At 43.4% G+C, this 27,730-nt stretch overlaps 1 protein-coding gene across 1 annotated transcript in view; it reads right to left on the bottom strand.

Moving 5' to 3' along the window:
* The window catches only part of SHOC1 (shortage in chiasmata 1), a 102,848-nt gene that overhangs the window by 30,525 nt on the left and 44,593 nt on the right, over positions 1 to 27,730 (bottom strand). Inside the window, exons 11-16 of the mRNA XM_059723540.1 lie at positions 27,219 to 27,464; positions 23,857 to 24,309; positions 21,647 to 21,775; positions 18,735 to 18,911; positions 15,426 to 15,533; positions 11,932 to 12,113 (exon numbers count right to left, since the gene is read on the bottom strand). Of these exons, the coding sequence (XP_059579523.1) occupies positions 11,932 to 12,113; positions 15,426 to 15,533; positions 18,735 to 18,911; positions 21,647 to 21,775; positions 23,857 to 24,309; positions 27,219 to 27,464 (1,295 nt within the window). The remainder of the gene's footprint in view (positions 1 to 11,931; positions 12,114 to 15,425; positions 15,534 to 18,734; positions 18,912 to 21,646; positions 21,776 to 23,856; positions 24,310 to 27,218; positions 27,465 to 27,730) is intronic.

Genomic DNA, 27,730 nt, shown 5'->3' with positions numbered 1-27,730 from the left:
ACCTCTCCCCTGCACCCAACACCTCAGCCCAGCCGGATTCATCAGTTGAAGAACGAAGATATCATCTTCGGCCTCGAAGAAAGTGAATGCTCCCATTCGGAAGATCACCACCTCGATCAAGACTAAGAGCCGACATTATCAGTCCTTTAGGTAACTTGAGCCCAGAGGACGAAGAAAGACTTTGGCTGCCATCCTGGGTTTGGCTGGTAGTGTTCTTTTTCTTACTGGTGCTGGTTATGTTTGTTGTTAAGATTCTTTGTCCCTCCTGTATCTAAAAATGGCACCGATATCCTTATATATCACACTTGGGTATCTCAGTATCACCCAAGGGGGGTGGGAGAAAAATTTGTATTTGCAGATCTCCCATGCGGTGGCTCAAGCTGGAAATAAAAGTGACTGCTGGATATGCTCTCACTGCCCAGCACACCTACACCAAGGAATCCCAATGATCGGAGTACCAATATCCCTCCAGCAATGGGGAACAATAAACGGCGGCTTCGTTAGACACTACTCGTTAGCTGCCCATCGGTCCGCTCCTAAAGAATGGAGGGCCGCCCCTGCTAACTGGATAATCTCCCCAAGAGTAGAGGCGCCTTTCTGTTACAGATCCAACAACACCGGAGCTTATAATAAAGCCACACCTGTAGAACACTACCCTCATTGCCTAACTACTCTAGATTATAGCCCTAGTAGCACCAGTGGAATCCTGTTGGGTAACGTACCCTCTCTCAATTGTACAGGATTCATGGTCTACAACTTTTCTAAGGAACCTCATGTTGCTCTCATTGCAAACAGATCAGAATTTTACATTCACTCCAATTTTACTTCTTGTAATATATCTCGGTCCAGCAGGATAGCAGCTGAACGTGGACCGTCCTATACGATGCATATCAATCGAAAGTGCCGGATAGGGCACAACAACTGTCGAGATTTGAGTACCCTTTCTGCCCCAGGCCTTTACTGGCTCTGCAGAAACAGGGCTCATAAAATCTTGCCCTGGAATTGGGTGGGGGCATGCACTCTTGGACGTGTTATCCCTGATTTCGAAATGCATAGTGCAATATATCTGGAACAAGTAAAAAATTTCAACCATCACATGAAAAGGGCGGTTAACCCCTTAGCTACCAGAAACACAGGGTTCCATCGATTTGTGAGAACATTCATACCGTGGCTTGGAGTAAGAGAATTGGAACTAGCCATAATTAACATTTCAGCCACAATGGAAGCTATGGGAAATGCCACTGCGGATGCAATTCAGGCTCTGCAAAAAGAGATCTCCCAGATCTCACAAGTAACTATACAATACCACATAGCCCTAGATTACCTATTGGTATCCCAGGGAGGAGTATGTGCCTTAGTAAACTCCACCTGTTGTGTCTATGTCAATCAGGACATGTGAATCGAAACTGACATTCGCAAAATCCGAAATCAGTTAAGGGTCCTGCATCAAGTGGCCTCAGAAAATACTGACTGGGGTCTAGAAGAAATGTGGTCTTGGCTAACCTCCTGGCTCCCAGATTTCGGGGCCCTTGGCAAGAAAATCCTGTATGGAATATTGTTTGTCTTGATAGTTCTGATAATGTTCTATGTCTTAATGCAACTGATCCTCTGCTGCGTGAAAGCCAGCAGGAGAAGCTTTAGCAAGGCAAGAAAACCCACAGCAGAGTCTAGCATAATGGTGTTACAAAAGTGTGAGCAGATTGAAAGAAAACATGAAAGGCTGCATGATGAAATAGAGGGGCTCATGAGAATGGAAATTTAAGGCTAAAGTGAGACTAAATAGTCTCAAAGGGGGGGGCTGTGGAATCAGAAAAAAATATATGCCTTAAACTTTGATTATTTTAGTTATAAGATGACATAACCGCTTTGTGTAGAATTGCTGGCTCGGTACAGTAGAACAGATAAGGGCAAGTGTTTGTTCTTTGTAACTCTTCTGCAAATGCTTCGCTCACCGCGGCCTTGAAGGTAAAAAAAAAAAAAAAGTATGTACAAAGTAGATTTCCAGGTGCAAGAAGGAGGTTTGTGAACTAACCCTATCTCCCCCATAATTCCCATCCTGATAACAGCAAAGAAATAATGAAGTAATATTATAGCCGCTTTTCATGCTAATTTCACTATATGATCACGTGAGTTGTAAGCGACTGTTAAAAAGTATATAAGCCTCCTGATTTTGCATTTGGGGGGCACCCCTTCCAAGTGCTTGGGAAATCCATGTCACTTTGGAACTCCCCCTACAGCTGTAGTTTCTTTTGAATAAAAGCTTCTGCTGACCTGACCCAAAAGTACTCTGTGTGTGTTTCCACGACACAACTGTTCCTCCACTTTTCTACCCAGAAATCAACTAGAAGAACTAATGATAATATTTGCATATCCATCTCTGATTTATGGGCACAGTAAGGTGGCTGGATGTGTCAATGTGTTAAATACTTCCATAAGAAGTTCTAATTTTTCAGGCCTGTAACACATTAGGGTTCCAGAAGTGGCCATGACACCCCCTGGTGGCTCTGCAACCATGCCCTGCTCCACCCTTAGGGTACCTTGGCATTATTTGTAATATATAGGGAGGCTGCCCACAGGCCTTTGCTAGGCCTCAGTCCCACTGGACCCTGACAGTCTCTGCTTGTGCCCAGGCCCTTGCCGAATTTTATTTCAGTCTGCTGTATCCAGCAGGGCACCCAAAGCTTTAAAGGCTAATTTGCATGGCTCCAAATCCTCTCCTTTACCACACCCCATGCCTCGAGGGTGTTACAAAGATGTTATTCCACATGTGGGGCTTCAGCCTCCTCAGCCTCTGTCCCTTTAATCTCACTAAGCCTTCTAGCCTAGGCCCACTGAAGTGGACCTGGCTTTGAGGCTCTAGCTCTGTTTGTCCTTTCTGTCACCAGGCCCCTGGCCCCTGCCTGCTGGGCCCCAGGCCCCTGTGTGGTTGTGCCTGCCCCTGGCAAGGCTCAGGGCAGCTGAGTGCCCCCTGGGCACTAATGAAGCTCCTCTTCCAGTCTCATCCCAAACTACTCATACCAAGAAACAGTAACATAAATCATAAGACCCTGGGCTATAACAAACAACAAAGTAGCAGCTTTAAGAGGACAAACCTTTACCCTTAATATAGTATACCTCCTAGCCAGAGTACTTCACAGGTTCCCTGAGCCTCCCTGTTCCTGGAGGCAGTAAAATGATCAGTTCAGCATCCCTGGCTGGCTCCCCTGGACAGGAGCTCCTTTCCCTGTGACAGCCAGAGAGAGACTCCCTTTTCAGCCCCAGCCTTGGGCTTATATGCTGCCAGGGCCCTGCCTACATCCAGTCAGCTGACCACTTCCAGGTGTCTGCTGCCTGCCTCCTTTGCCCTGTTGCCTTGGCCACTGGCAGCTGTGGTGCCCTGCCTGCCCTGCCATATTCCCTGGCTGGGCTGCCTCTATCTTCAAGTAACAGAGAGCCCTGTTACAAGGCCCTGTGGCTAAGTTTGTTTTTTTAATGGGTTCTTAATATTTGGCTTTTCAAAGCTCAGAGCACCCATGCACTCTTGCTGACTATACTAGAAACTTCTGAGGATTTGTCATTATCATACTTAAATCTGCATTTACATGGCTAAATCAATTACCTAATTTTCAAAAGCTGAGACTCAATAGCTCCCTTTAAAGGCCCTAATTTTGGGAAATGATTTTTTAAAATCTTGGTCTTCTTTTTTTCTTGCCTTGCAGTATGGTCTCATTCATTACCACATCAACTGCTGACCTAAATTATGTTTTTAATGATATCATACTGCTGCTGAGCAATCATAAATACAAATGATAATGCAAAAGAGACAGTAATATTCATAAACTCATCTGTAGGCAGTCCATCATAGCCTATTAGCAACATTTTACTTACAAGGCAACTTTCAATTATACCTTGCATCAATATAAATTTTCACTAATACAATACAGAAATATAACAAGATTATCATATTTGCCATGGCATTAGCAAATATAGGAATACTCTGGGACACACTAAACACTCTAAAATGAATGCAAGTAAAGAGTATATTATTATTCTAAACATAAAAAAGATCATATACACACCTATACTGCACAAATTAACATGCATATCCTAGTCTTGTTTAAGGGCTATCATAGGCAAGTCAAACCCCAGATATATCTGAACACTTTAAGACTTTAAAACCCAAACCCAGTAAAGAACAGAAATGATGCAAAGTATTGTTCAGTAGTTTAGTGAAGGAGATTAAGGGCTGATGTGCTGACAACAACGTTCTCCCACAATTCCTACTGGCCAGTAACTAATACAGTAGAAACCCTGGTTTCAGAAGGCAAATGTGCACTGTACCCTCCTGAGTAAGGGAACAGTCAACTTAGAGAAAGCATGTAGAGAGAAAGAGGCCAGCCTCAAAATGATTAACAAAGTTTTGGTCATAATCTGATGCCTTACCACAGACTGGGTGCATCTACATGTGCAAATAATCTGGGAGCAGTTTACTCTAAAGTACTCTAGAGTAAACTCTCCCAGGCACACATCTACACATGCAGGATGCAGAAGCAGATTTGCTGCTGCTAGCAGCAGACTGCTCTCACTCTCTGTGGCTCTGCACCAGGAGCCTACAGCAGCCAGGGGGAGTTCTAGGGTCCCCCTGGGTCTTAGCCCAGGGGTTGGCAGGGAGCAGGGGGCCAGGAGACATTTGTCTCCTGGTGGGGGCTGGGACATTGTTGCTGTGGCAGGAGGACATTGTGGGGACGATGTCCTCCTGTCCCATCAGCAGGGAGCTGCCAGCCCCTGATATGTGATCGCAGGGCCAGGGTTGGGAGATAAGGATCTCCCAGTGCCGGCCTTATGTCCACAGAGCTGATGCTGGGTGAAAAGAATCTCCCAGCATCAGCCCCACAACCGCAGGGCTCGAGGTAGGAGATAAGGATCTCTTAGCACTGGCCCCATGACTGCAGAGCTCAGGCTGGAAGGTAAGAATCTCCCAGCCTGGGCCCAGGGTGGGATTTATGCACAAGCTAAGTAAGCTACAGTTTAGGGCCTCACATGATGAGGGGCCTCTAAATACGAAAAGAAAATACAGTAAAACCTCACAAATCTGGCATGCTTGGGACCAAGCACATGCCGGAAATTTGAAAATGCTAGTTTTTTTAAATCGGCACTGCAGCTGGTCATGGAGCTGGGAATGGTTGTGGGATAGCGGCTGCTGGTCCCGAAGCACTAGCCACATGCAGAGCAGCAGTGCAGGGTGCTTAATGGAGGTGGCAGCAGCCGCATGCAAGCTTCCCCCACCACTTCTGGGCCGGTGGTGGGGAGCGGCAGCTGGTCCTGAAGCAGTGGGGGAAGTGCCAGATTCTTGAGGTTATACTGTAATACGAAGTTTCAAGTTTTACATAATTGGTTGTTAAAAATGAAGAGGGCTTTTGAAAGTGGATGTCAGAAGGGAAAAAAGAAGCAGCTTATTGAAGGGCAGCTAAAACAATTACCGAAAGTTGACAGTTATTTCACTGTAATAAAGGAAGAATCTCATACTCAAGAGAGTCATCCAGGACCACAGCAACCATAGGATCCACCTTTTCTACTAGGATAGATTATACAGATGTGAATGTGACTACTACACCTGAGAATGTTACAAAGCCTGAAATCCCAGCTGAAAAAAGTAGATACACAAAGTCCAATGATCTTGGTCTCTGGGGTGTCTTGACTGAGGACGATATTTCATTCTGGATACAGAAAAGTTCCTCAGAGTGTCGACATTGGAACAGCCCATTTGAGAAATCAAAGCGGTCATTCAAAAACCAAATTAGATATTGTTCATATGGTCTATTTCATTCAACAAAAGTTAATGGTGAAAAATACAATCAGGAGTGGCTGTTATACTCTCCAAACAACCGGTTGTGTTTACTGTTTTGTCTGCAAGCTCTTCTCAACATCATCGACAGCACCGGCTAGTGATGGGTTTAATGACTGGCGAAACCCTGTAGGAATTCAAAATCATGAGAACTCGGGGGCTCATAGAACAGCTTTGCTTACATATTTGATGGGGCAATGTGGGTTAACCTTGGATTCACACCTGGAGGAACTGATGAAAAAGGAGCAAGAGTACTGGAAGCATGTACTTGAATGTGTTATTGCAGTTGTGTGCATGTTAGCAGAATGTGGATTAGCTTTTAGGGGAGGGGGAGGCAATGAAGTTTGGCTCACAACATAACAGGAACTTTCTTGGCTTGATAGAACTCACAGTTGCTGCCACATGATGTTACTGCACAGTAGTCTCAGGCTACTGAGCAGGAAGTGTCTCGTGTAGGTGAGGCCAGTGACTGCAAAATGATAGAGCTCAAGATCTTAAGGGGAGGAAGGAAGGAGAGCAGCAGGATAAAGATACTGGACGTCAGAAAACAGACTTTAGTAAATTAAGGGAACTGGTGGGCAGGATCCCTAGGTGGCTAGTCTGAGGGTGTGGCAGCGAGAAGCCACAACAGGCACTGTCGCAGGGCACCTCGGTGCCCCTGCTCCTATAGAGGAGAAACTGCCAGGGAGCGAGTGAGCGCGCCCTGGCCTGACATAACGAGCCCAGCTGAGGCTTGCTCAGGTAATGAGCGCAGCTGCGGGTTGCCGGAGCAACCAAGAGGAGCCAGCTGCCTGTAGGAGGCAGGGCCTGGCCCCTATAAAGCTCAGGGCTGAGGCCAGGCTGGCAGTTCTCTGCCAACAGCTGGAGAGGTAGGAGTTCCCTCAGCTGAGATATGGGGAGAAGCCTGACAGGCAAGTACAGCTCATGATAGCCCTGAGAGGATTGGGCACTATGGTTAGCCAGGGAGCTTTATGTTTGTGTTACAGCCAGGAGGCTTGTGTTTGTTAGCCTCTGTTATTACACCCAGAGGCTTGGGTGAGGCTGTAGGGGTTGGAGGAGGCCTCAATTATAGGGACCCCAGAGAGCGTGGGGTGCCCTAGCGCCAAGAGGGCGCATTATTTTCATAGTGCCAGGGAAGGCGCAGCTCGCATGCCAGTGCGTGAGCAACTGGCAGCGAGGAGCGCGGCCAGTGGGTCGCAGGTGCAACCTGTAGGTTGCGGATGGGGACCTAGACCCCGGATTGCGTGTGGGGGAACATAGACCCCGGCCCCAGAAAAGGGGCGGTATTATTGAGTAGCCCAGTGTGGGCACGGCGAGCCCCAAAGAGGGGGGAGCGCCATACTGAGAAGCCCGAGACGGGCATAACGAGCCCGGCTGCAGGCTAGTGCGGTAACACCCCTCAGGCTGAGGCAGGGCGCTGCGGTTGCCCCGAGAAGACGGGGAGTAGCAGCGTGGTGAGCCAGGGTCAGAGAGGGTGCCCGTGTGGTTGGCCCATAGGACCGGAGGCCCGCTAGAGAGTCCCTGAGCGGAACCACACTGGCAGGGGAGGCCCAGAGTGGGCCAGACAAGAGTCCCAGCAAGAGGCTGGGCAGGAGAGAGGGAGCCCAGAGTGGGCCACAGTAAAGAGGAGGCCCGGGAAGCGGGCGTACAGACCGGACAACGTCCATTACATCTGTGAGGCTTGGGGCGTGGTATTAGGGGCTGGTAGGAGCCACGCATAGCCCATAAGGCTAGGGTGTCCGAGGAACACCCACCGTATCAGGAGACCCCCAGGGGGTCCAGAAGAACCGTGGGGACAGAGGTCCCGAGTAGCCGTACCCAGGGAGTCATAGGCAGCCTCCCTAATATATTTCCAACGAGACGTGGCGGGTGAGAATTAGAGGGGGCCTTGGGCTGGCCTGTGCACGGAGTGAGGGACCTCAAGGAGATCACGGCCCTCCGCGAGGACCCCGCTGTGACAGGCACCAAGGAGGCCTGGGGCAGACCCGGGCATTCCCGGGGGGAGCGAGCAAGCCCTCCATACCCCAGCGAACTTACCACCAAGATGAGTGGGAGCGGAGCAGGAGCCATGCAACCCAGTGTTGTGCTGGCTGTTCAAGTGGCTACTTCCTGGGCAGGGCGGTGGCCAGCTGATTGTGGCAGCTCACGCTGCCACCGCAGGGAATTTAAAAACCCTGCCAGAAGCTGGCAGAGAGAGGGGAGAGAAAGCCAGCTGGGAGCATGCCTTGCAGGCGGTGACTCTGGAGGCTGGTAGTGAAGGCCCTGAAGACAATGCCCCGCATCAAAGGAGGGGGAGCAGTGTCAGGCATTAGGCTGGGGACAGACAATCTCCAGCCCCTCAATTTTGAAGCTTATAGAAGTGCCCCTCTCTCAGAGGGGAGAGGATGCTAAATGCCTGGGGTTCGGCCCTTTGAGATCAGGGACTGAGGCTCCAGAGGCATTAACATCCAGGCGACCGGCCGGTTTGCTGAAGTTGATGCCAGACCCCATAGTAAAGGGGCGTACAGAGATCGGTGGAGCAATGAGTGGAACACCTGAGCGGTTGGAGAGTGGATGGGGTGTAGGGGAGGCGGAGCCCTGAGGAACACCATGGCACTCCTGTGAGTACCCTGTCTTTGGGTCGATAGGGGAAGAAGAACCCCACTGAACCCCCACCTTCTCTTCAGGTACCAACTTGTGGCAGGAAAGTAGGGAGACCCTGATGAAGGGGGTGGTGGTACTCACAACATCCACTAGAGATGCCACAGAGGGGAAAAGACGTCCAGGAGAGCTGGCTGTACTTTAAGGAGGCCCTCTTATGGGCACAGAAGCAACCTATCCTGATGTGATGGAAGAATGAAAAGTGCAATAGGAGACCAGCCAGGCTAGACAGCAATCTCTTCAATGAGTTGGAACTCAAAAAGGAAATGAACAAAAAGTGGAAACTAGATCATATTACAAGGGAAGAGTAGAAGAATATCATATCAACGTGCAGGGAGAAAATTAGGACAGCCAAGGCACAACTTGGGAAGCAGCTGGCAACGGACATAAAAGGCAATACTTGTAGGTATTCTACAAGTATGTCAAGAGGAAGATCAGAAAAACAATAGGTCTCCTACAGAATGTGGAAAGCAGCAGAAAAAGCCAAAGTATTTAATACCTTTTATACATCAGTCTTCTCAAAGTATGTACCTGATGATAAGTGCAATTGGCAGCAAAATTAGGGAAGGAGACAAATAGTTTAGAGCAATGGCAGAACAGATTAGGGATTACTTAGGGATGCTAGATGTTTTCAAGTCAGCAGGGCCAGACAGAATGTGCCCAAGGGTGCTGAAGGAACTGGCTGAGGTAATTTCATAGCCATTGGGTATCCTCTTTGAGAACTTGTACAAGTTGGTGAGGTCCTGCATGACTGGAAAAGGGCAAATATTGTGCTCATCTTTATGAAAGGGAAAAGGAGGATCTAGGAAACTACAGACCACGCAGCCTGACTTCTATACTTGGAAAGATCATGGAGCAAGTCTTTAAGGAATCTATTCTGAAGCATCTAGAAGAGTACAAAGTGATGAGAAACAGACAGCATGGATTCACCATGAGCAAGTCATGCCTGATCAACCTGATTTCCTTCTATAAGGTGACAGGCTCTGTGGATGGGGGGAGAGCAGTTGATGTGATATACCTTGACTGTAGCAAGGGTGTTGGTTGTAGCCGTATTGGTCTAAGGATGTAGGCAGACAAGGTTCTTTGAGTAAATCTGATATCTTTTATTAGACCAACTCAAATAGTTGGAAAAATTCTTCTTTGAAAGCTTGCAAAGAAGAAAATTTCCAACTATTTTAGCTGGTCTAATAAAAGATATCAGATTTACCCAAAGACCCTTGTCTTGACTATAGCAAGGCTTTTGACACTGTTTCTCATGATATTTTCCTTTAATTAGCTAGGGAAATACCTACTAGACAAAAGTACTGTGAGGTGAATATGTAACTGGTTGGATCATCAACCTCAATGAGTAGTCATCAATGGCTCAATGTCTAGTTGGAAGGAGGTATCAAGTGCGGTTCTCCAGGAGTCTGTCCTGGGTCCATTGTTTAATATCTTCATTAGTGATTTGATTGATGATATTGAATTCACATGCTGTCTGGTTTTGCAGATGCTCTAAGGCAGGGATAGCCTGGAGAAATGGTCCACAATCAGATGAGATACAGCAAGGACAAGTGCAAAGTTCTGCACTTGGGATGGAATAATTGCATGTACAAATATAGTTTTGGGAATGATGGACTAGGCTGCAGTACTGTAGAGAGCAATTTGGGGGCAGAGTGGGCCATAAGCTGAATATAAGTCAACAGTATGCTCTTGTTGCCAAAAAAGCCAACAGTATACTAGGCTGTATTAACAGACATGTCACTGGCTAATCAAGGGAGATGATTCTTCCACTCTGTTCAGTACTGGTGAGGCCTCACCTCTGGGCCCCACACTTCAAGAAAGATGTGTAAAAAGTCCAGTGTAGAGCAACAAAATGATTAGGGACCTGGAAGGCAGAATTTATGGGGAAAGACTGAAAGAACTAGGGCTCTTTAATCTGGAGAAGAGAAGACTGAGGGAGTATACCCTTGGTTTGATAACAGTCTTCAAATACCTGAAGAGTGATTACAGACAGAATGGAGATGGGCTTTTCTTTGTGACTATAGGGAACAGGACTAAGAGCAATGGCCTCAAGCTGTGATAGGGAAAATTTAGGTTGAAGATGAGGAAGAACTTTATTGTGGAAAGCTTTCAGTTTAATTTTTTCCATAAAAAATGAAAAGCTAAAATAATTCTGGTAAGTGAGGCAGGAGAAGGTAAGAAAGGAAAGCAAATCAACAAGCTTTGGTTTCATTTGCAAGTAGTCCTCCAAAGATCAAGTTCTATACAAAACAAGTCTAAAATATTTTTCTGTCTTGTTCCTTCTACCCACTTTTATTATGTTATATGCATTATGTAAATAACCTGATCAAAGATCTGGTGATAAGGATAGTAGTTTGCATCTGCTTATGTGCAACTGGTGCCTCTTGAGTCAGTGACCGGGGGAGGGGGGACGGGGGCGGGGGAGTCCCGGGCGTCAATTGCACTCACCAAAAAGCGGCTGTGTCACTTCCAGAAGTCCTGCGGCTGGCGCTCGCAGGGGAGGCAGTGGTGCTGCTGCCTGCCCCACTGCCCTCTGGCTAAACAGGGAGCATAGCCTGACAGGTGCTGTACCAGTGCTCTCAGGGGGTGCACGTGCAGCCCCGTACACCCCCTACACATCGCCACTGCATCTGCTCTTGGTGGGGGATTTACATATAGGTAAGATCAACAAGAACAACCATACTGTAAGATGAACATATCTTGGATAGTTAGGTTCAAATTTTTCCATGTTCCTGTGCCCCAATTAGCTGCAGTTGCTATAACAATCTCTTTATGGTTATTTGCTGATGATCTTAATTAGAGTAACCTGAAGACTGTTAAATTATGCCTGGGGACTGGGCTGGTGCTCACATATCCCAGAAATAGAGGAGTGTAAAATGTGGCTTAAAGCCAGCATTTGAACACATAGCTCATCCAGTGCCCCAGGGCTACAGATAAGGTTTGGGGCCTTCAATGTCTAAAACCAGATTGTAATTTTCAACAAGGGATGCACAAGACAAAGAAAACTATAGTACTGTGCACTCAGAAAAGAAGAGCAAAACCCTCTAGGTTGAAATGGAGCCTTGTCTGGGACCACTTCATTTTTCAGTACTGATGACTAATTACATTTTCACTTTGTTTGATGAACCTGTATGCAGGTGGGTGGGCAATATATGGGTCTCTTATCTATGCTAGCTGGGGGCAGAGACAAGCAGACATGAAGGGAGAAGTTACCTGTGCATGATAAAAACATTGTGCAAATTATATCATTCTCAGAGCAAGGGGGGATCCAGTAAAGGAATCACTAGGGAGCTCCTGAAGGTGTGCAGCTTTATATCCTCTACATGGAGGCATTCTCAATTAGAAAGACAAAATGCACAATTTCCTGATGTAAGCCAATCCCAACTTAAATAAGATTTTTTTTTTTTTTTTTTTATAATCATGGCTGTAGTCTAAAGTAAATTTTATTTGTTTGAATTTTTAACCTTATGTTCCTCTGTATTACTCTGCATCCAGTTTAACATATGATGGTGAAGTGCTATTAATTTGGGGTTGGTTTCATGCTTTTTCTGCCTGCTAAACTGTATAATCTCCAGCTGTCTCCAAATATTATCCAAACAAGAACCAAAGATGCTTTTATAGATATCCTTTGCCTTGGACAAATACCCTGTTTAAAAAAAATGAGACAAGTAATTATTTAAATCTGACATTTCACAAACTTTGCAATAGCAAAAGGGGAAAAAAAAGAAAACTGTTCTGATTTACTTAATCTACACAACTTTTTCCTTCATTTAAAGATGACGTAGAAAGGAAAGCTGAACATTTGGCCATGGATAAAAGTATTTGCAGAATACTCCCATTAATCGGGTCCTGGACATTTTAAGCATACAAATAACTTGTTAAAAATCCATCTAGCTCCTCCTCTACTGGCTGATTGCAGGCTGCCTCTTGATATTCCAGAACATAGCATTATGGAATTTCAGATACTGGACAATTAAGCTGTGATACTGAAGCAGCCTGTAGGGATTTTTCTGATATGCCACTTCCTTCAGAGCTCTGTGCTTTCATTTACAATACACTAAAAAGTTTAAATTATCTGCATCCCAACTGTTGGTTCATTATCACAGTTATTTTTAATACCTGTAACATGTCTGAGAGATGCACTTTGTGTATCAACAATTAAATTGAACCAGACCAGGAGACTCCAAGTTATAATACGAGAGTATTTAAGAAAGTAATGGCAATTTTGAAATAAAGCATTTTTCTGCTCCTGATATTTATTCTCCACTTGAAACACTGACTTTTGGGACTGTGAAATCATCATAATGGAGGCCATGTGTGTATTCTGATAAATCTGTGCATGAACTCTTATTACACTGTAATGGAAATGAACACATGAAATAGGACCTTCTGATTTCAGGTGTGAAATAAGAAGGAAATCAACTCTTATATCCTGATCTTTAATTTTACCAGAGGGGACAAAACGGATGTAGAAACAGACATTGTCTTTGTGCCACTATAAACATTGGCACAAAGGCCAAGCAAACAGATATCCATACCTCTTGTCATACTACAAATACCCAAAATTTGTGGCTGCAACAAGCAGTATCAATTTCTGCTGCTTTATTGTGGCTAGAGGTGTGGGAAGCAGGCCATATTTGATTTGGATTTGGATTCGGCCCAATTCAGGGGACAGTGATTCTATTCACTGATTTGGATCACTGTTCTGATTCAATTCAGCTGAATCCAAATCTGAAGATTTGATTCTGATTCAGAGAATCAGCGATTCAGCCATAGACACAACTTTATATGTTTTTTTTCTACATACCTTGAGGTACCAGACACAGCTTGTGAAAGCTGAGGTGGTGGGGCGGATGCAGTGTCCCATAGGAGTGCAGGGGGCCCCCATCATGCTTGGTGGCAGACCCTCCCCCCCCCTTCCGTGTCCCCCGGCTTGGTGATCAGCTGTGGGGGGACTCTGGGTGTCCCTCCAGACCCAGGAGGCACCAGCTGACGAGCCGGGGGGGGGGGGGGGTCTGCTGCGCACTCTCCAGCAGACCCAGAAGTGGTCAGGAAGTACTTCTGGTCCACTTTCAGGTCCGCTGCCGAACGCACTGGGGACCCCCTGTGCTCCCGCGGGACGCTCCATCTGCCTCACCATCTCAGTGTTCATGATCTGTGCCTGGTACCTGGAGGTATATAGAAAAAACCTACAAAGCTGTGTCTATGTCTGAATCATCGAATCTCTCTGAACTGAATTGGAGGCTTAACGGGTCTCCTGATTCGATTCGGAGACACGGTAGCTGAATTGGGCCAAATCTTCTCTAAATCAAATCAGCGAAACTTTGCAGAGCCCTAATTGTGGCAGACATTTGTAGGTTTACGGTGGGAGAGCACTATCAGCCTAGAGCCACCTGCACTCTCCAGCCACCCCAGGCAAGTGGTCTTGGGGCTTCAGGTGCATGCCCTGGGAATTTCTGTGCAGGATCAGGCTCCTTGAGACTTGGAGGTGCCTGCCCAGCTTTCCCCTCTTCCAGAGGCAGATCCTGAGGGCATGTCTCAGTAAGTGGGGAAACCCCAACTTTCCCCACTTACCAAGATATGATCAAGAGATTGGTAAGTAAGAAAAGCTGACCAGGTGCTCCCAGGGCTTGAGAGCTCCAATCCTGCTCAGGAGTTCTCAGAAGCACAGGATCAGGACCCTCAAGTCCCCAGAGTACTTGTCTGGGGTGGCTGGACAGTGCAGGCTGTGACAAGTAGTATGGATGTCTGTTTCCTTGGCTTTAGTGCTGCCATAACATTTTTTATGGCAGCACAAAGGTGATGAAAGGCAATATCTAATTTCACAGGTAGGGTCTGTTTGTTCCCCAGTGGTTCTGAGACCCCTGCAGAGAAGCTGGTCCTGTCTACAGAAGACTGCACTACAGGAAATGACAGGGTAAAGCTAGGTGAGGCACCCACCATAGCCAGTCTCAACCACACCAGAAGCAGAAATCTTAAGAGCAGCAGCAGGGGGTGTTCCCTACATGACTTTACCAACTCTTCCTGTGTTTGGTGCCTGCATCATAGAAGCAGGTGCACAAGGCCACACATATCACTGATGTTCTCTGGGACACCTGGGAAGCAGTACAGACATACCCTTAGTCACAAAAGAGTATATGAATTCCAACTGGCTGTACACTGTTCTGAACACTAAATATTGAACAAAGCAATCATTGTTGATAGTCATTTGCTTATGTCATTTTTTTTTTTTTCATGTTTCCCAGTGTTAACTCAGAGATAACAATGCAAAATTCAGTATTCAGGGAGTTTGAGCAAAACCAGATATGATGCAACTGCGTGAAATTGTCTTGGCTGTTTCTTGGCTAAATCTGTGCTGTACCAGCATTTTTGCTGCTAAACAGCATTTTTGTTACATGTCAGTCATACCTGCCAAAGAAAGGCAACTTGCCCTGAATTGGTGTTTAATGAGTGTACAAAAGCAATGAGGCAGAAATAGGTTGAAACTGTAAGATGAGATATTATGAGAGTCTAATGATAGATATCCCCGAGTCAAGACTGAAACAAGGATTGGAGGACTCCATGGCATATTGAAGGCATGGCCAGCTTGCAGCATGAGTACCACAAACAGTACAGGCAGACTGTGTGGCACCTGGCAGGTTAGGAAGCAGACAGACAGCACAGTAGCCAACAGAGCAAAAAGAAAGGAAGGGATCAAGCAGGGTAAGAAGCAGAAAACAAAGGAGGGGGCTGGGCAGGGAATACAGAATAGGGAGCAGGGAGGGTTTGGGTTAAATTGTTATATACCTGCCAAAAAGGTTGCGCCCCCCCCCCCCCCCCACTGGCATACTGAATATCAGAGAGAGGTATGGCATCAAGCTCAGCTATACTGAATATCAGCCAGCAACATTTGGGGGGTAACCTACCATGCTTCAGAGATAATAAAGAGGGAATACACCTGTTCGTTGTTAATACTAACCTAATGCTCTGTCTAATTCACACATTAACAGGAGATCTCTAACTGTTACCAGTAGGTGTACTTGGGCAGCATGTCTGAACAGCTTTAGTTCCTTCTCACTTGTTTTTCCTGTACAAAAGAAACTTTTTTTAATCCATGCATGGTTTGCATAGGAACTCCAGAAACTATATTGCTTAAATTAAATTATACAGAGGGAGCCGATGTCTCAGAATAAGTCCCTCACAATTATATTCAGATGAATACAAACATGTTCTTCCTGTGGATCTTAGCAATGCAAACACAATATGTATGTAGATGAAGCAGACATTTTACCTCAGTTAAATTACCTGTGTGAGATCTGTAGTAGTCTAACTGCTTGGATTATGTTCATTCTCATCCACCAGAAGGAGATGGATTATTAAATAATTATATTATACCTCTACTTAAAGATCTATCCTTCTTTCAGACTTCAACTGTAGTTCCCAAGAAATCTGGCTGACTTCATTCTTTGACATTCAGTAAACACCCTCAAATTACCAATGGTAACCTGAATTCACACTTTTCAGAGAAAATTTGCATTAAAATTTGAACCATTAAAATACTATTCCTAATGGAAGATGGTCTGGATTGGTATAGTACATTAAAAGAAAGAAAAGGAATATTTTCCAAGGGAAAGTGGTGCTGGCTCCTACTCTGGGGGTCTTTAAGAAGCAGCTCGATGCCTACCTGGCTGGGGTCACTTGAGCCCAGTTTTCCTCCTGCCCAGGCAGGGGGTCGGACTTGAAGATCTACAAGGTCCCTTCCGACCCTACTTCTATGATTTAAAGAAAAGAGGGAATTTCCTTTTCAGTTTTTAATACAAATCCAGACATACAAGACCTCCCAATCTGAAACCTCAAAGTAGCTTATATATTAGACTACAGGAGGGATTTGGATTTAATATCTGTTCAGTCCACCCTCATGCCAAAGGCTACCCTTAGTGGAAGCTTGAATATCTTTCTGTAATATTTGGGCAAAGGTACATCCAGGTTGTCAGTCTGATTTTCAAACCTCTAACAAAAATACTGACTTAATTTTTCTGATTCCATTTTCCTTGCAATAACATAAACTTCCCTGATTAACACTTTAATCCACTTTGATTGAGTAGATTTAGACATTGTTCATCTTTTCTTTGGTCCTTGGATCAGAACAGATCTTCACTGAACTCTGCTACTTGCTCTGGGAAAATCTGCAAGAAGCTATGAATGACCTGGCAAAGAATCCTTCTTCCTTTCATATTTGTTACTTACAAGCAGAATGTAAGTAAGGAAATTTGCCTAATTCAGATAAAATGCAAATGATATTTTAGGCTTAAATTTGGTGCAGATGGAGTTTCTGAACCTTCTCCCTAGTGGTAGAATTCTGGGCCTGGGTTGTTACACACCAGGCTACCTATTTAAAACCTGAAAGAGCTTCCTGGCAGATGTTGCCTCTAATGTGGACAAACATAGCTAAAATATTTGAAACTTCCTCTCTTGTCAGTTTGGCATTGATCTGATTTTCAGTCTGGGTGGCAAACAAATACAACCTCTAAATCAGGTCCTTTTGAGCTGTAGTCCAGATATCCACAGATCTCATCAGCCAATCGTGAAATCAGACAGGGAGTAGTAAACCTTGTCCACTATTCCCCAAAGAATAGCCTGGCTATGAAGGATTTTGTTTTACTGCCCACTAGTTCAGTCAGAAAAACCTGTTCACTGACATGGGTAATGCTGCAAACCAAAGAGCTAGGACAAAAATGGGAAGACCATTGTTAGGGTGGATTGTCATATTTGGTTTCTGATGTTCTGCTCATTTTCTCCAACCATTCAACTGAGTTTGGAGAAACATAGACTTCCTTAAAAATTACTCTTAATTTAAACTGAAGACTGACAAAGATCTCTCCATCCTTTAAGGGGGTCCGATAATGCTCTACCCACTTCTCTGTGACTTGATGCGGTATTTGTGATTCCTTTGATGGAAGTATATAGCTTTAGTTCTCTCTCACCATATGTGTTTGTTCTCTGAAACGACTCTGTTAACAATTTGCTTCGCTGGTCATTGTGAAAAATGAAGTGAACTTTGATATATCCTTTATTTAGTTTCTCTTGACCCCAGCGTACCAAAAAATGTTATTTTCTTCACAGTGTTCCTCACTAGCATTTTCCAGTATATGTTGCTTTTTGTATTTTGAAAAACATATTAAACAAACACATTTGCTTCAACCATAACCTACAGAAGCTCATAACTTACTTTGCTGATTTTTTTTAAATTAAGACCCTTTTTATTGATAGGGTGGCAAGTTCTTTACCCATGTCAGAAGATAAATTAGAATTAGACAAACTACATGTATTATATTCCATCTCAGAGTTTCTAAGCAGCCTTAGTCATTCTTCATTTAGCTCCCATCTAGTCAAGCAGACATGACAAAAATAGCCACCAAACACAAAGAAAAGGTCAACAAAAATACATACTGGTATATTACAGTGTGTGGGGATACGAATTAAAACATTCCTTCAGTGTATAATTAACCAGGACCAAATATTTTATACACATCTAAAATGTCCTTAAATTAGATTTGGACTAATATGTTTTTAATATTAAGACCTGTGCATTAGTAAAACAATATGGAAAACAAAGTCTGTGTGAAAGGGGCAAACTCCCAGGCCTGATCCAATACCAGCCTGCCACCTGTCTATGGGCAAAGTGCCTGCCTCACTCACCTGCCATGCCTTTATTGTTAGATCAGTAAAAAGATGATTTTAGGTGGGAGGTTGTCCTTTGAGCACCGTGATGATGACAAAGGGCGGTTCCTACCTCCCCCTATTGTCCCCCATTTCTTGGGGACTCCCTCGCCAGAAGGAGTCCCACCAGACCACCCTTCCCCAGCAGGGTGCAGTTTCAGGTCATGCCAAGGACCAGGAGCCTCCTGCCACCCCCACAGCCCCAGCCCTTACCCCCAAGATGTTCCGGGAGCAGCAGCTCAGCCAGGTGGTGTTACTCCCTTGGTGGGTAGCTGCAAACTGCTGCTCCAGCTCTAAAATGACCACCCTCATCAAGCACCTGCTGGCTGCCTGCTCTTAAAGCCCTTAAAGTGACAGGCACCCAAAAGGTGCTCTGTCACAGTCTGTATTAAAGAAGATCTTTTGGAAAATAAAGGTCAGATACTATCATCCCATAAAATAGGAAACTGCTGAAAGCCCTGTCAGTGATTTGTTAAACTCACTCAATCCTATTACAAATGAAACCTCATTATTACCGATGTAGAGCACGCTGCATTTTGAAAGATGTTGGTAGCCACACCAATCCTACCTTGTTTAAAATCATCACAGATCACTTTCTCCTGCTGTCTTAAGAAGAATCTAGTGTGGTCAAATTTAACGGCAGCAAACCTCCAACTCTTTGAGGCAAGCATGCCAAGATCCATCAACTCTTTTAGAACAGGAGTGGCGGCGGCTGCTAAGACGTGGTATGCCTGGCACTGGCCCTCTAGTTAACATAAATAAAAAAAAAAGTTGATACAGTTTGGTTACCCCTGATGCTGTTGAATAAAGTAGTTAAAATGTCTTCCACAAAACAACAAAAAAGATTTCTTCACGAAATCTGCAACCCTTGTTAAACTTTTAACTTTTTTTTTACAGTTTCTTAATGACTGTTTCAGAAGACACAACTTTTTAGGGCAACTGACATACATTCATTTAATGGCACAATGGGAGCTGATCCCTGATCCCAACAATTGTGTCTCCTGCTATGCCCCATGTGCATGGAAGGGTGCATGCTTTTAGGATCAGGGATCAGATCCCAATGGTGCCATTACTACCTCCCAGTGTAGGGGGAGCTGGACTCCCCCTGAACTGGCAAGTTGAAAGCTGGGTGTCTACAGCCCAGATTAACCCAAACGTTCATGGGGCCAGAACCAACAATCAGCTGATTGTTGGTCCCAGTCCTGGGACTGCACAAGAGCCAGTTGCAGACCCCAATGCCTTTCCAGGGCTAGGACCAACAAGGGAGCACATTAGGGCTGGCTCAAGACTCTGGTGTGGTCCCAGGACCAGGACTGCACCAGTCTTAAGTACCTCTGGTTACCCTGCCATATGTTCAATTTAAAGAGCAATGGAAACCAGCCACAGAAATGTTACACCTATTTTGTGAAATATTTTTGTGGCTGGTTTCCTGTTTTGTTGCACTATTACTTCCTTGAATATGTGGCAGAATTACTATTTATGAGGTGATTAACAGGGTAATCACAACTTAATTGTAACACCTGCCAGGGGCTTAAGATACAACCAAGTTTTCATAGCACCAGGTTTCAGTAAGTTAACAGAAAAAGTGAAGGATTTCAATCTACTGCTGATGTTGAGTTAGCTGGATGTTACTGCTGATGTTGAATTACTGAATGTTATAGTTCAGTTGATCACAAGGACAACTTGTCATTTTTTTTACTTTTCAGGGTTTATCTTTCATTGTAAAAATACCTCAAGCTGACTTGCCAGGTTTGAAACATTTCAGTAGCTGACACACTTTTTTGCTATCTTATGGTCTCATTATGATTAGTTAGTATTTGTTAACGCTTTAAAGAAGTGGAACATTATGATAAGCGTTCACTATCCGCATCTCTAGTTCTGTATTCTTTGTGGTCAAATGCTGTGTTTTTGCTAGTCAACACAATGCAATTTAATTAAATCATTAAAGTATTAACAAATAATTTTCTTTTTAAAGTGCTCTAATATTTCCAGTAATGCACCATTAATGTTTCATTGTTTTTACAAATGTGGTTGTGTGTGGTTTTCTATTCTCTCTCTGCATTGGATCAACCTTGCTTCTGACTGAAGAACTGCTTTATGTGTAATGACACTATGTCAAAATGTCACCATGTTTCAGAGACTGGCATGCAACAGTCCATCATATTTTATAGCACCTGAGGATAATATAGGTTGTTTGTGCTGATTGATGAAAGGCTTTATTTTCAGTTGCACTGAAAACTTTTGTTTCCTGACTTACAAAGAAAAAGCATCTGGTTTTAGGTCCTGCTTCATCATGGATTATGAATCTTTACATAAAAAGTCATTGGTTAAAACCAGAAATAATCTTGAGAGTTGTGATTAGCATCCAAGCTCCCCACTTGCAATTAATGTGCAGCAATAAACTCCAGTGAATATTGCGCCAGAGTTTGTTGCTCCTGGGTCCTGTGTTTGAATATGCTCCAAGGCCTGCAGGACATTGAGCTGGGCTGCAGCAGCCCCAGCAGGCAGGGGACCCACAGAGGTCAGCCTGATAGCCTGGGGCTGCTTTCACCTGACTCAATGTGCTGCAGAGAGGGAAGCTGAGGTACAAGGGTGCTTCAGTGTGGGACTAGCTAGTAGGCAGCCCCTGCACTGAAGAACCCTTGTGCCTCAGCCAGCCCTGTAAGCATCTACATGTGCATTGCTGTGGAGCAAGAAACTCCACTGAAGGACAGTACTTGTGTTTACAAGTACTAACCTATTGCAGAGTTAATTAGTTTTACTGCACAAGTAGATGCCGAGATGTTTACTGCAGAGCTAATTAGTCTACTCTGCAGTAAACAACTCATGTAGAGGCACCCACAGAGTCATGTTCCTTCCTGCTTACACTCTTTCTAGTCCCTGGTATCTTGCATTCTTTTCTACCCAATAACAGAGCTCCACAGCAGGGGCAGAGACTGCTTCTCCCAATCCACCTAAGCCTACAGCCTGGTGGTTAGTCAGATCCTAAGATGTTTTTAGCTATGTTTTATATGCCCTCCTGACATGCAAACCTATGCATATGCCATTGTTTTAAGGACATTTTCTATTGAGATTACCCCTAGCTTCCTTTCATTTTCCCTTTTTCTTCTCAAACATCCAAGCAAAGAACAGATGCAAAGCTAATACGTTTGTGTTTGTGCCTCGGTGTTTCAATATACAGTATGGGGACTCTTTCAGTTAGTTTGATTTCTAGTATCAGGACTTTCTCAGTTCTGGCATAATTCAAAACTATTTATTTTTCAAATGTTATTATCTGCCAGTCTTGCAATGGAACTTTGTTGGATGGACTCCCACATACAAACTGGCAGAAGGAACCACCCACATGAACATCTGCAGCACAAGGACTTGAACACAGAATGAAACTGGTTTCCATATTAGTTTTGTACAGGTAGAAATAATTTTATATAAATCTGTATTCCAATAAAAATAATTTAACTGCTTAAACCAAAAATTTGATACCTGAGGCTTGAACTTGGATTGAAACTCTGTCTTGAGTCTCCTGTTCTGGTTTCTTTTTCAGCACAGCCTTGTAAGCAGCCGGAATGTCTTGTTTAAGAATTTGTGAACGCTCTTCTTCATTTTCGAGAACTATAGCATTGACCATAATGTTGATACATAATTATCACAACAGCCCAAAAAATAAGTATATTTCTTAACACGTATCTCTACTTGCTAATGAGCTCAGGTACCACAGAGCAATAATTTTTGTTTTTACTCTTGAAAAAAGACAATAGTTTATTTTTACCCTTTATATCCCCCAGGTGTTCCTACTTCCTGGCTGCAGTCACTTGATACATGGGCCAGTGTTTGAAGAAAGTGGGTTCTGTCAGATCTAAAATGCAGTTACTTTTTGTTTGTTACAGAGATCCTGACCCTGGAAAACTTTGGGAAGCTGCCTCTACAGCCTTATTGTTTCCACAGAGAAACACTCCTTAATAAGCATTAGGTCAAGAAAGCTGTGGAGTAGAAGGACATTTGTGCAACCACTCATTTGTTCAGTGTATGGCATGGTGGGTCTGACTAAAGTCATAAGGAAGTTAGAAAGATGAGGGAAGAGGAGAAGGATAATACAAAGGTTGGAAAAAACTTATTTAAAGGAGTCTGTTCTGAAGGAGTCCCTTCATTTCCACTTCTTTGCAGCTGTTCCCTTAGTCTCTTTAGCACCTCAGTAGCTCATTATTTCCTTTTCCTCCTGCTTGTCCCTCTATAAATATTATATGCAAATAACATTCTAAATTAAAAAAAAAAATTACAAGGGGATTGCAAGGAGGTTTATTTGTTGGGGGACAGTAGATCTTCAATCAATATAGCTACTTTTTAAAAGGGACTTTACTGATCATGTGACACAATAGCATCAAATACTATTAGTACTTAGTATTAAAAATACTGTTAGTATTTAGCATGAAATATTGTTGTATTATTTCTACAGGAATGATACAAAATGTTCAGTTTCCCAAGAGCCTATACACTCAGGTATCAGTAATACACAACACTTCAGCTAAATTATAAGCATTTACTACTTCATGATACATTTAGTTTAGCTAAGCCTCCATAACTGTTAACAAGGATTTACATCTACAGTTATTCGGGACACCATAACACACCCAGAACATCTGCTTAGAGATGTAGTTCCAGGTAGAGTTCACTAGATGGTAACACTGGACCTCAGTTCAGATGCCTTCATTTTGTATGTTTAGGACAGGGATTAGCATTTTTATAAGCTCTGAAAGGATTCTGTATGTGTATCAAAGGAAAACAAGAAGAGATGAATTTACTTTAAAATTTGTACCCAAGTTCTTAGGAATAATTAGCTTTCTAAAATTATGTAAGGGTTCAATTAAAATCTGTATTAAGGACTTAACATCCTAGGCCCATTTTATGGTATTATAATTATGACTGAGAAGATTTGCATCACAACCTTTTTTTTTGCCCAGGGGTATAACACTCACATGTAGGTATGTAAACTTTATTAAAGCTTTGCTAAACCAGATCCTTGCAGCATTTTATTTTCAGTGTGATTTTACTTTGAAAAGTGATTGTATATACATGCCATTGCCTTTCAATGACTTCTTTTGCAAAAGTGCTCAATTAACAAATTAGAAGACTTACTTTCTACCTATTAATCTCATGCTCAGCCTGCAACCTGGGCTTCCTTCTCATGCATCAACCCCCAGCAAACCATATTCTGCCTTCTTCAACTCCTGTTCAGCCTCACTGAGTCATTAGGTTTGCACAAGTTTAAGTGATTGGAAAAATTTTGTTGGCAGAAGGGTTGGGGAGGGAGGCAGCGAGGGGAGAGGGAGAATCTAACTCACTCTTTGAGATCTACTGGTTCTGTAGGACTAAAAAATAGAAAGCAACAGAAACTTTATCACAGAAAATAGTAGACTGGACAGAACACACACAGGGAGCCAAGCTCATGAGCAAAAGGTACTATTTTCACAATCACCTTTCATAGTAGAGCCTAACTTTAATATATAATTAAGGCAATAAATAAATAAATAAATAAAAAGGTACTGCCATAGATGAAATATCACATGAATAGAAATTTCACCATGTGTTCATCCCATGTAATTCCACTGACTTTGGTATAGTTACACCCGATTTACAGTTATGTAAGAGAGTAGAATCAGGCTCAGAATAATGACTGGACAGAATGGTTCACCTACCCTCTTTTTGACCAGCCACATTATTCTTTTCTTCATTTTGGATAAGTACATGTTTAGATCTCAGCATAATGAAGTTGCTCAAAAGGTCAGAACCATCATCACATTTTCTGGTCAGTTCAGCTGGTGTATTCCTTTCATTTCTTGAAGAGCTGTTTGGTTCAAAAGATACTTCCTTACAGCTGAGGGATTCAAGGTTATTCTTGTCTTCTTTCTCTTGGTTTAGGAAATGTGTTGGTCTTTCTATCTTATTTTGTTCTATCTCTTCTCTTGTTAGCTTTTCAGCAGGTGTACTTGCATCATGTATGACACCACATTCTGCTGTCTTCATATGTAATGGAGAGCACTGGTTTTTCTTTTGAGGTCTGAAATGTAAATTTGTTGTTTTGTCCTTGTGATGTGCACCAGCAGAAAGCAATCCTTGGTTACTAATGGAATTTTTTTCTTCAAGCCATCCTGAAAGAGAAGAAAATATTTCCCTATAGTTTTGAATTCTCCTAGTAAGGACCCACACCTTTGAAGAACTTATAACTCATGACAGTGGACTTGCTATTGGTACGATTGTACTGATTACTTTATTGTACTAATAATGTTATCTCCAGGTAACAACAAAGTTGAAAAAACAGAAAGTAAGAACTCCATTATAGAAAATAATTTAAGTGCTTTCAAACATTTTCTGCACTGGTATCTGTGCTGTTTAGGCCCCTGGCATGCATTCATCTAAAGACACAATGGGCACATCTACATGTCACCCTATGTTGCTGTCATAGATGGAGGGAGAAAATATTATTGGGGGGGGAGGGCTGAGTGCATGTGTCAGGGTGAGAACTACAACTCCCTTTGGGCAATGCACGATGTGACACGTGTGGTTAGCCCCTTCCTCAGCTTCACAGAGCTGAAGGTGCGTGGGGTGCTGGCCTGGCTGCACACTGAGTGGCACTGTGGTGCTGCTGGTGTTGCCGGCCACTGCAAAATTAGTTTTGGGGGAGGGCTAAGCCCCCACCAAACCCTGGCCTTGTGCCACCTATGGTTGCCATAACAATGCACTCAATCACCAAATGATGCGCTACAGCGACTTAGCGATCATATGACTCTACATGCGACTGGCAGCTACTTTGCCACAGTGGTGTGTTCCCCCATTTTAGTGCACTGCTATGGTGAAGTAGCAGCTAAAACTAACTGTGTGAACGGCGCAGTATGGGCAGTTACTATGCCATGCTTTAGTACTTCCAAAGTACTTTTTGAAGTACTAAAGCACAGTGCAGTAACAACATCACCATAGGGCAATGTGTAGACATGCCCAATGACATTTCATCCCCAATCCTAAATTGTACCTCCTGCCATGCCACACATGCTCCTCCTGATCATGATCCCGGCTTCCCCTGCACTAGCAAGGGTGAAGGTCCAAGACCAAGGAGGACACTCAGCTGATTGTTGGCTCTGATCCGGGACCACTCTGGGGTCTTAAACTGGACCCAGTGTGGTCTGTAGTCAACAATCAGCTTACTGTCAGCCCCAGCCCCTGACTGCCTCAGAGGAAGTTCAAGACCCTGTATGGTTCCTGGCTGGAGCTGACAGTCAACTGATTGTTGGCCTTGGACCGCACTGGGGCTGGTTTGAGACCCTGGTCAGATCCCACTGTTCATTTAAATGAATGTGTCCCAGACTTACAGGGCATTTATACACGTGATCCAGGAGGTGGGGAGGGAGGGTTTGCTTTAACTAGAGCAGCTCCAAGAGCTACTCTAATTAAAGTGCCTGGAGCGTCATATGTCTGTGTGTCTGTGCTGAAAAATGGCGGTGGGGGTGCTTTAACTAAAGCTTGTCGAATGAGCTTTAGTTAAAGTACCCACACCACCATTTTTCAGTGTGGGGAGGCCAATACACATGACATTGGCATCTGCTGAAGTGCAGTGATTATCACACTCCAGCAGAGCAGATTTATCAAGTCTGCTCCAATGCACTGTAATTACAGCATGTCAGAGCAGCCTCGATGAATATGTATAGGCACCCCAAAATGCTTAAAATTTAAGGTGCAATACAATGTAGAATATTTTTATGGCTGGTTTGCCATTTTATGGCACCTTAAGTTGAATGCATATGTAGCATCCTTGCTGTTTATGCTATGATTAATATGTTAATAATGGCATAAATGTAATCGGTAGAGGGGTCTTAAAGTCTTGTCATTTGGGGTGGGAAGAAATTTGGTTAAGGATATAGGTAACTGTGTTTATTGGAAACATTTTGCATTTAAGGATATATATAGAAAGCATATAGCTTCCTGCTATATATGTATGTTTATAATGTTATAGCCAAATATTTTGCAATATGATGTGCCCCTAGAATGTTGCCACAGGTAGGTGGCAGGGTTCTTCCATGTGGCTTACAGTCATGTTCCATATAGTTGGGGATGGTCCTGCTTTGAGCAGGGGGTTGGACTAGATGATCTCCTGAGGTCCTTTTCAACCCTAATTTTCTGATTTTATGACTTTACATATCACCATAGTGAGAAAACTCCAGCTGATCAATGAATTTTCACTACCACACAAGCAGCTGAATTTCCTACAAGTCCTGGACCACTGAGCTATCCTTGAAAAAACTAGAACTCTATGGAAGTCTGATAAACAGATTATAGGATGGAGATGGGCTTTTCTTTGTAACTGTAGGGGATAGGACTAAAAACAATGGCCTCAAGCTGTAGCCAGGGAAATTTAGGTTGGAGATGAGAAGGAATTTTCTGACTATGAGGGTGGTCAAGCATTGGAACAGGTTACCTACAGAAGTTGTGGAATCTCCAACACATGAAATTGTCAAAAGCCAGTTAGACAGACACTTGGCTGGGACAGTTTAATCATGGATGATCCTTCCTTGAGCAGGTGACTGCACTAGATGACCTTGTAAGGTCCCTTCCAGCCCAACTTCCCTATGATCCTGTTGTTCAGTATTATAGTGATACCAATGAATAATAGAAATTTATATTTATTTGAAATTATTTATTACCTTTCATTCAAGAATTCTCCTGTCATTATGTATTTTATTGAAAATATGAAGGGCCTGATATGGCTAATTTTCACTTGCAACTACCACATTTTCCATATGCAGTCTTATTAATTGTAAGGGCCAAAAAAGGAGGCAATTGCACATACACTTTTATCCATGCAAATGCCAATCTAACTTTTTCAAACTTCAACCTTATGGTAAGATTGCTTAATAAATTATGCTGTTTTAATTTCTTTCATTATTCTGGGTGAGAAATTTTCTCAGGGGCAGTAATGTTGAATCTGTTAATGAACCAAGTGATTCTCTGCCCCTTTCTGTGTCATTTTCATCATTGAACATTTCTAACAAAAAACAAATATACTTACTTTCTAACTGAGCTGATATAATTTGTGAGAATGTTTCCACCTGAGTAGGAAGCAGGCTATTTGCAGTAGCCAAATCTGTGTTTACTAATTGCTCTAAAACATCTGGTGATACCAGATTTAATCCTGAGTAAAGCCACCAGTCTGATTTCAATGGGCTAAACACTGGTGTTTCTACTTTAACAGATAGTAACTTCTTCAATTCTGTAACTGAACAATGTTGGCATGTATGTTCAGCAGCTGGATGCTCTAAAAAGAGAAAATATTCTGTATTAAAAAACTAGTAATGTGAGGAAAAAACCAAAGCTTGGAAAACAAAACACCTTCTAAATATTTATGGCTTAGATTATGGATCTCTTTTTTGGATATACTTCTCATAGCAATTCAGGATCCTAAATTGGATATAAAAAAAAACAACCCAACCATTTTACCCACATTAGTAAAATCAGCTCTTTCATACTTCGTCTTTTGTGTTAAACTCTCTAGCTGTGATTTTAACTTTAGTGTCTTGGTAT

Source organism: Alligator mississippiensis, chromosome 3 (genome assembly GCF_030867095.1).
Source record: "Alligator mississippiensis isolate rAllMis1 chromosome 3, rAllMis1, whole genome shotgun sequence".
NCBI lineage: Eukaryota > Metazoa > Chordata > Crocodylia > Alligatoridae > Alligator > Alligator mississippiensis.
The sequence above is the reverse complement of the archived record's forward strand: the minus strand, read 5'-3'. Positions and strand labels throughout refer to the sequence as shown.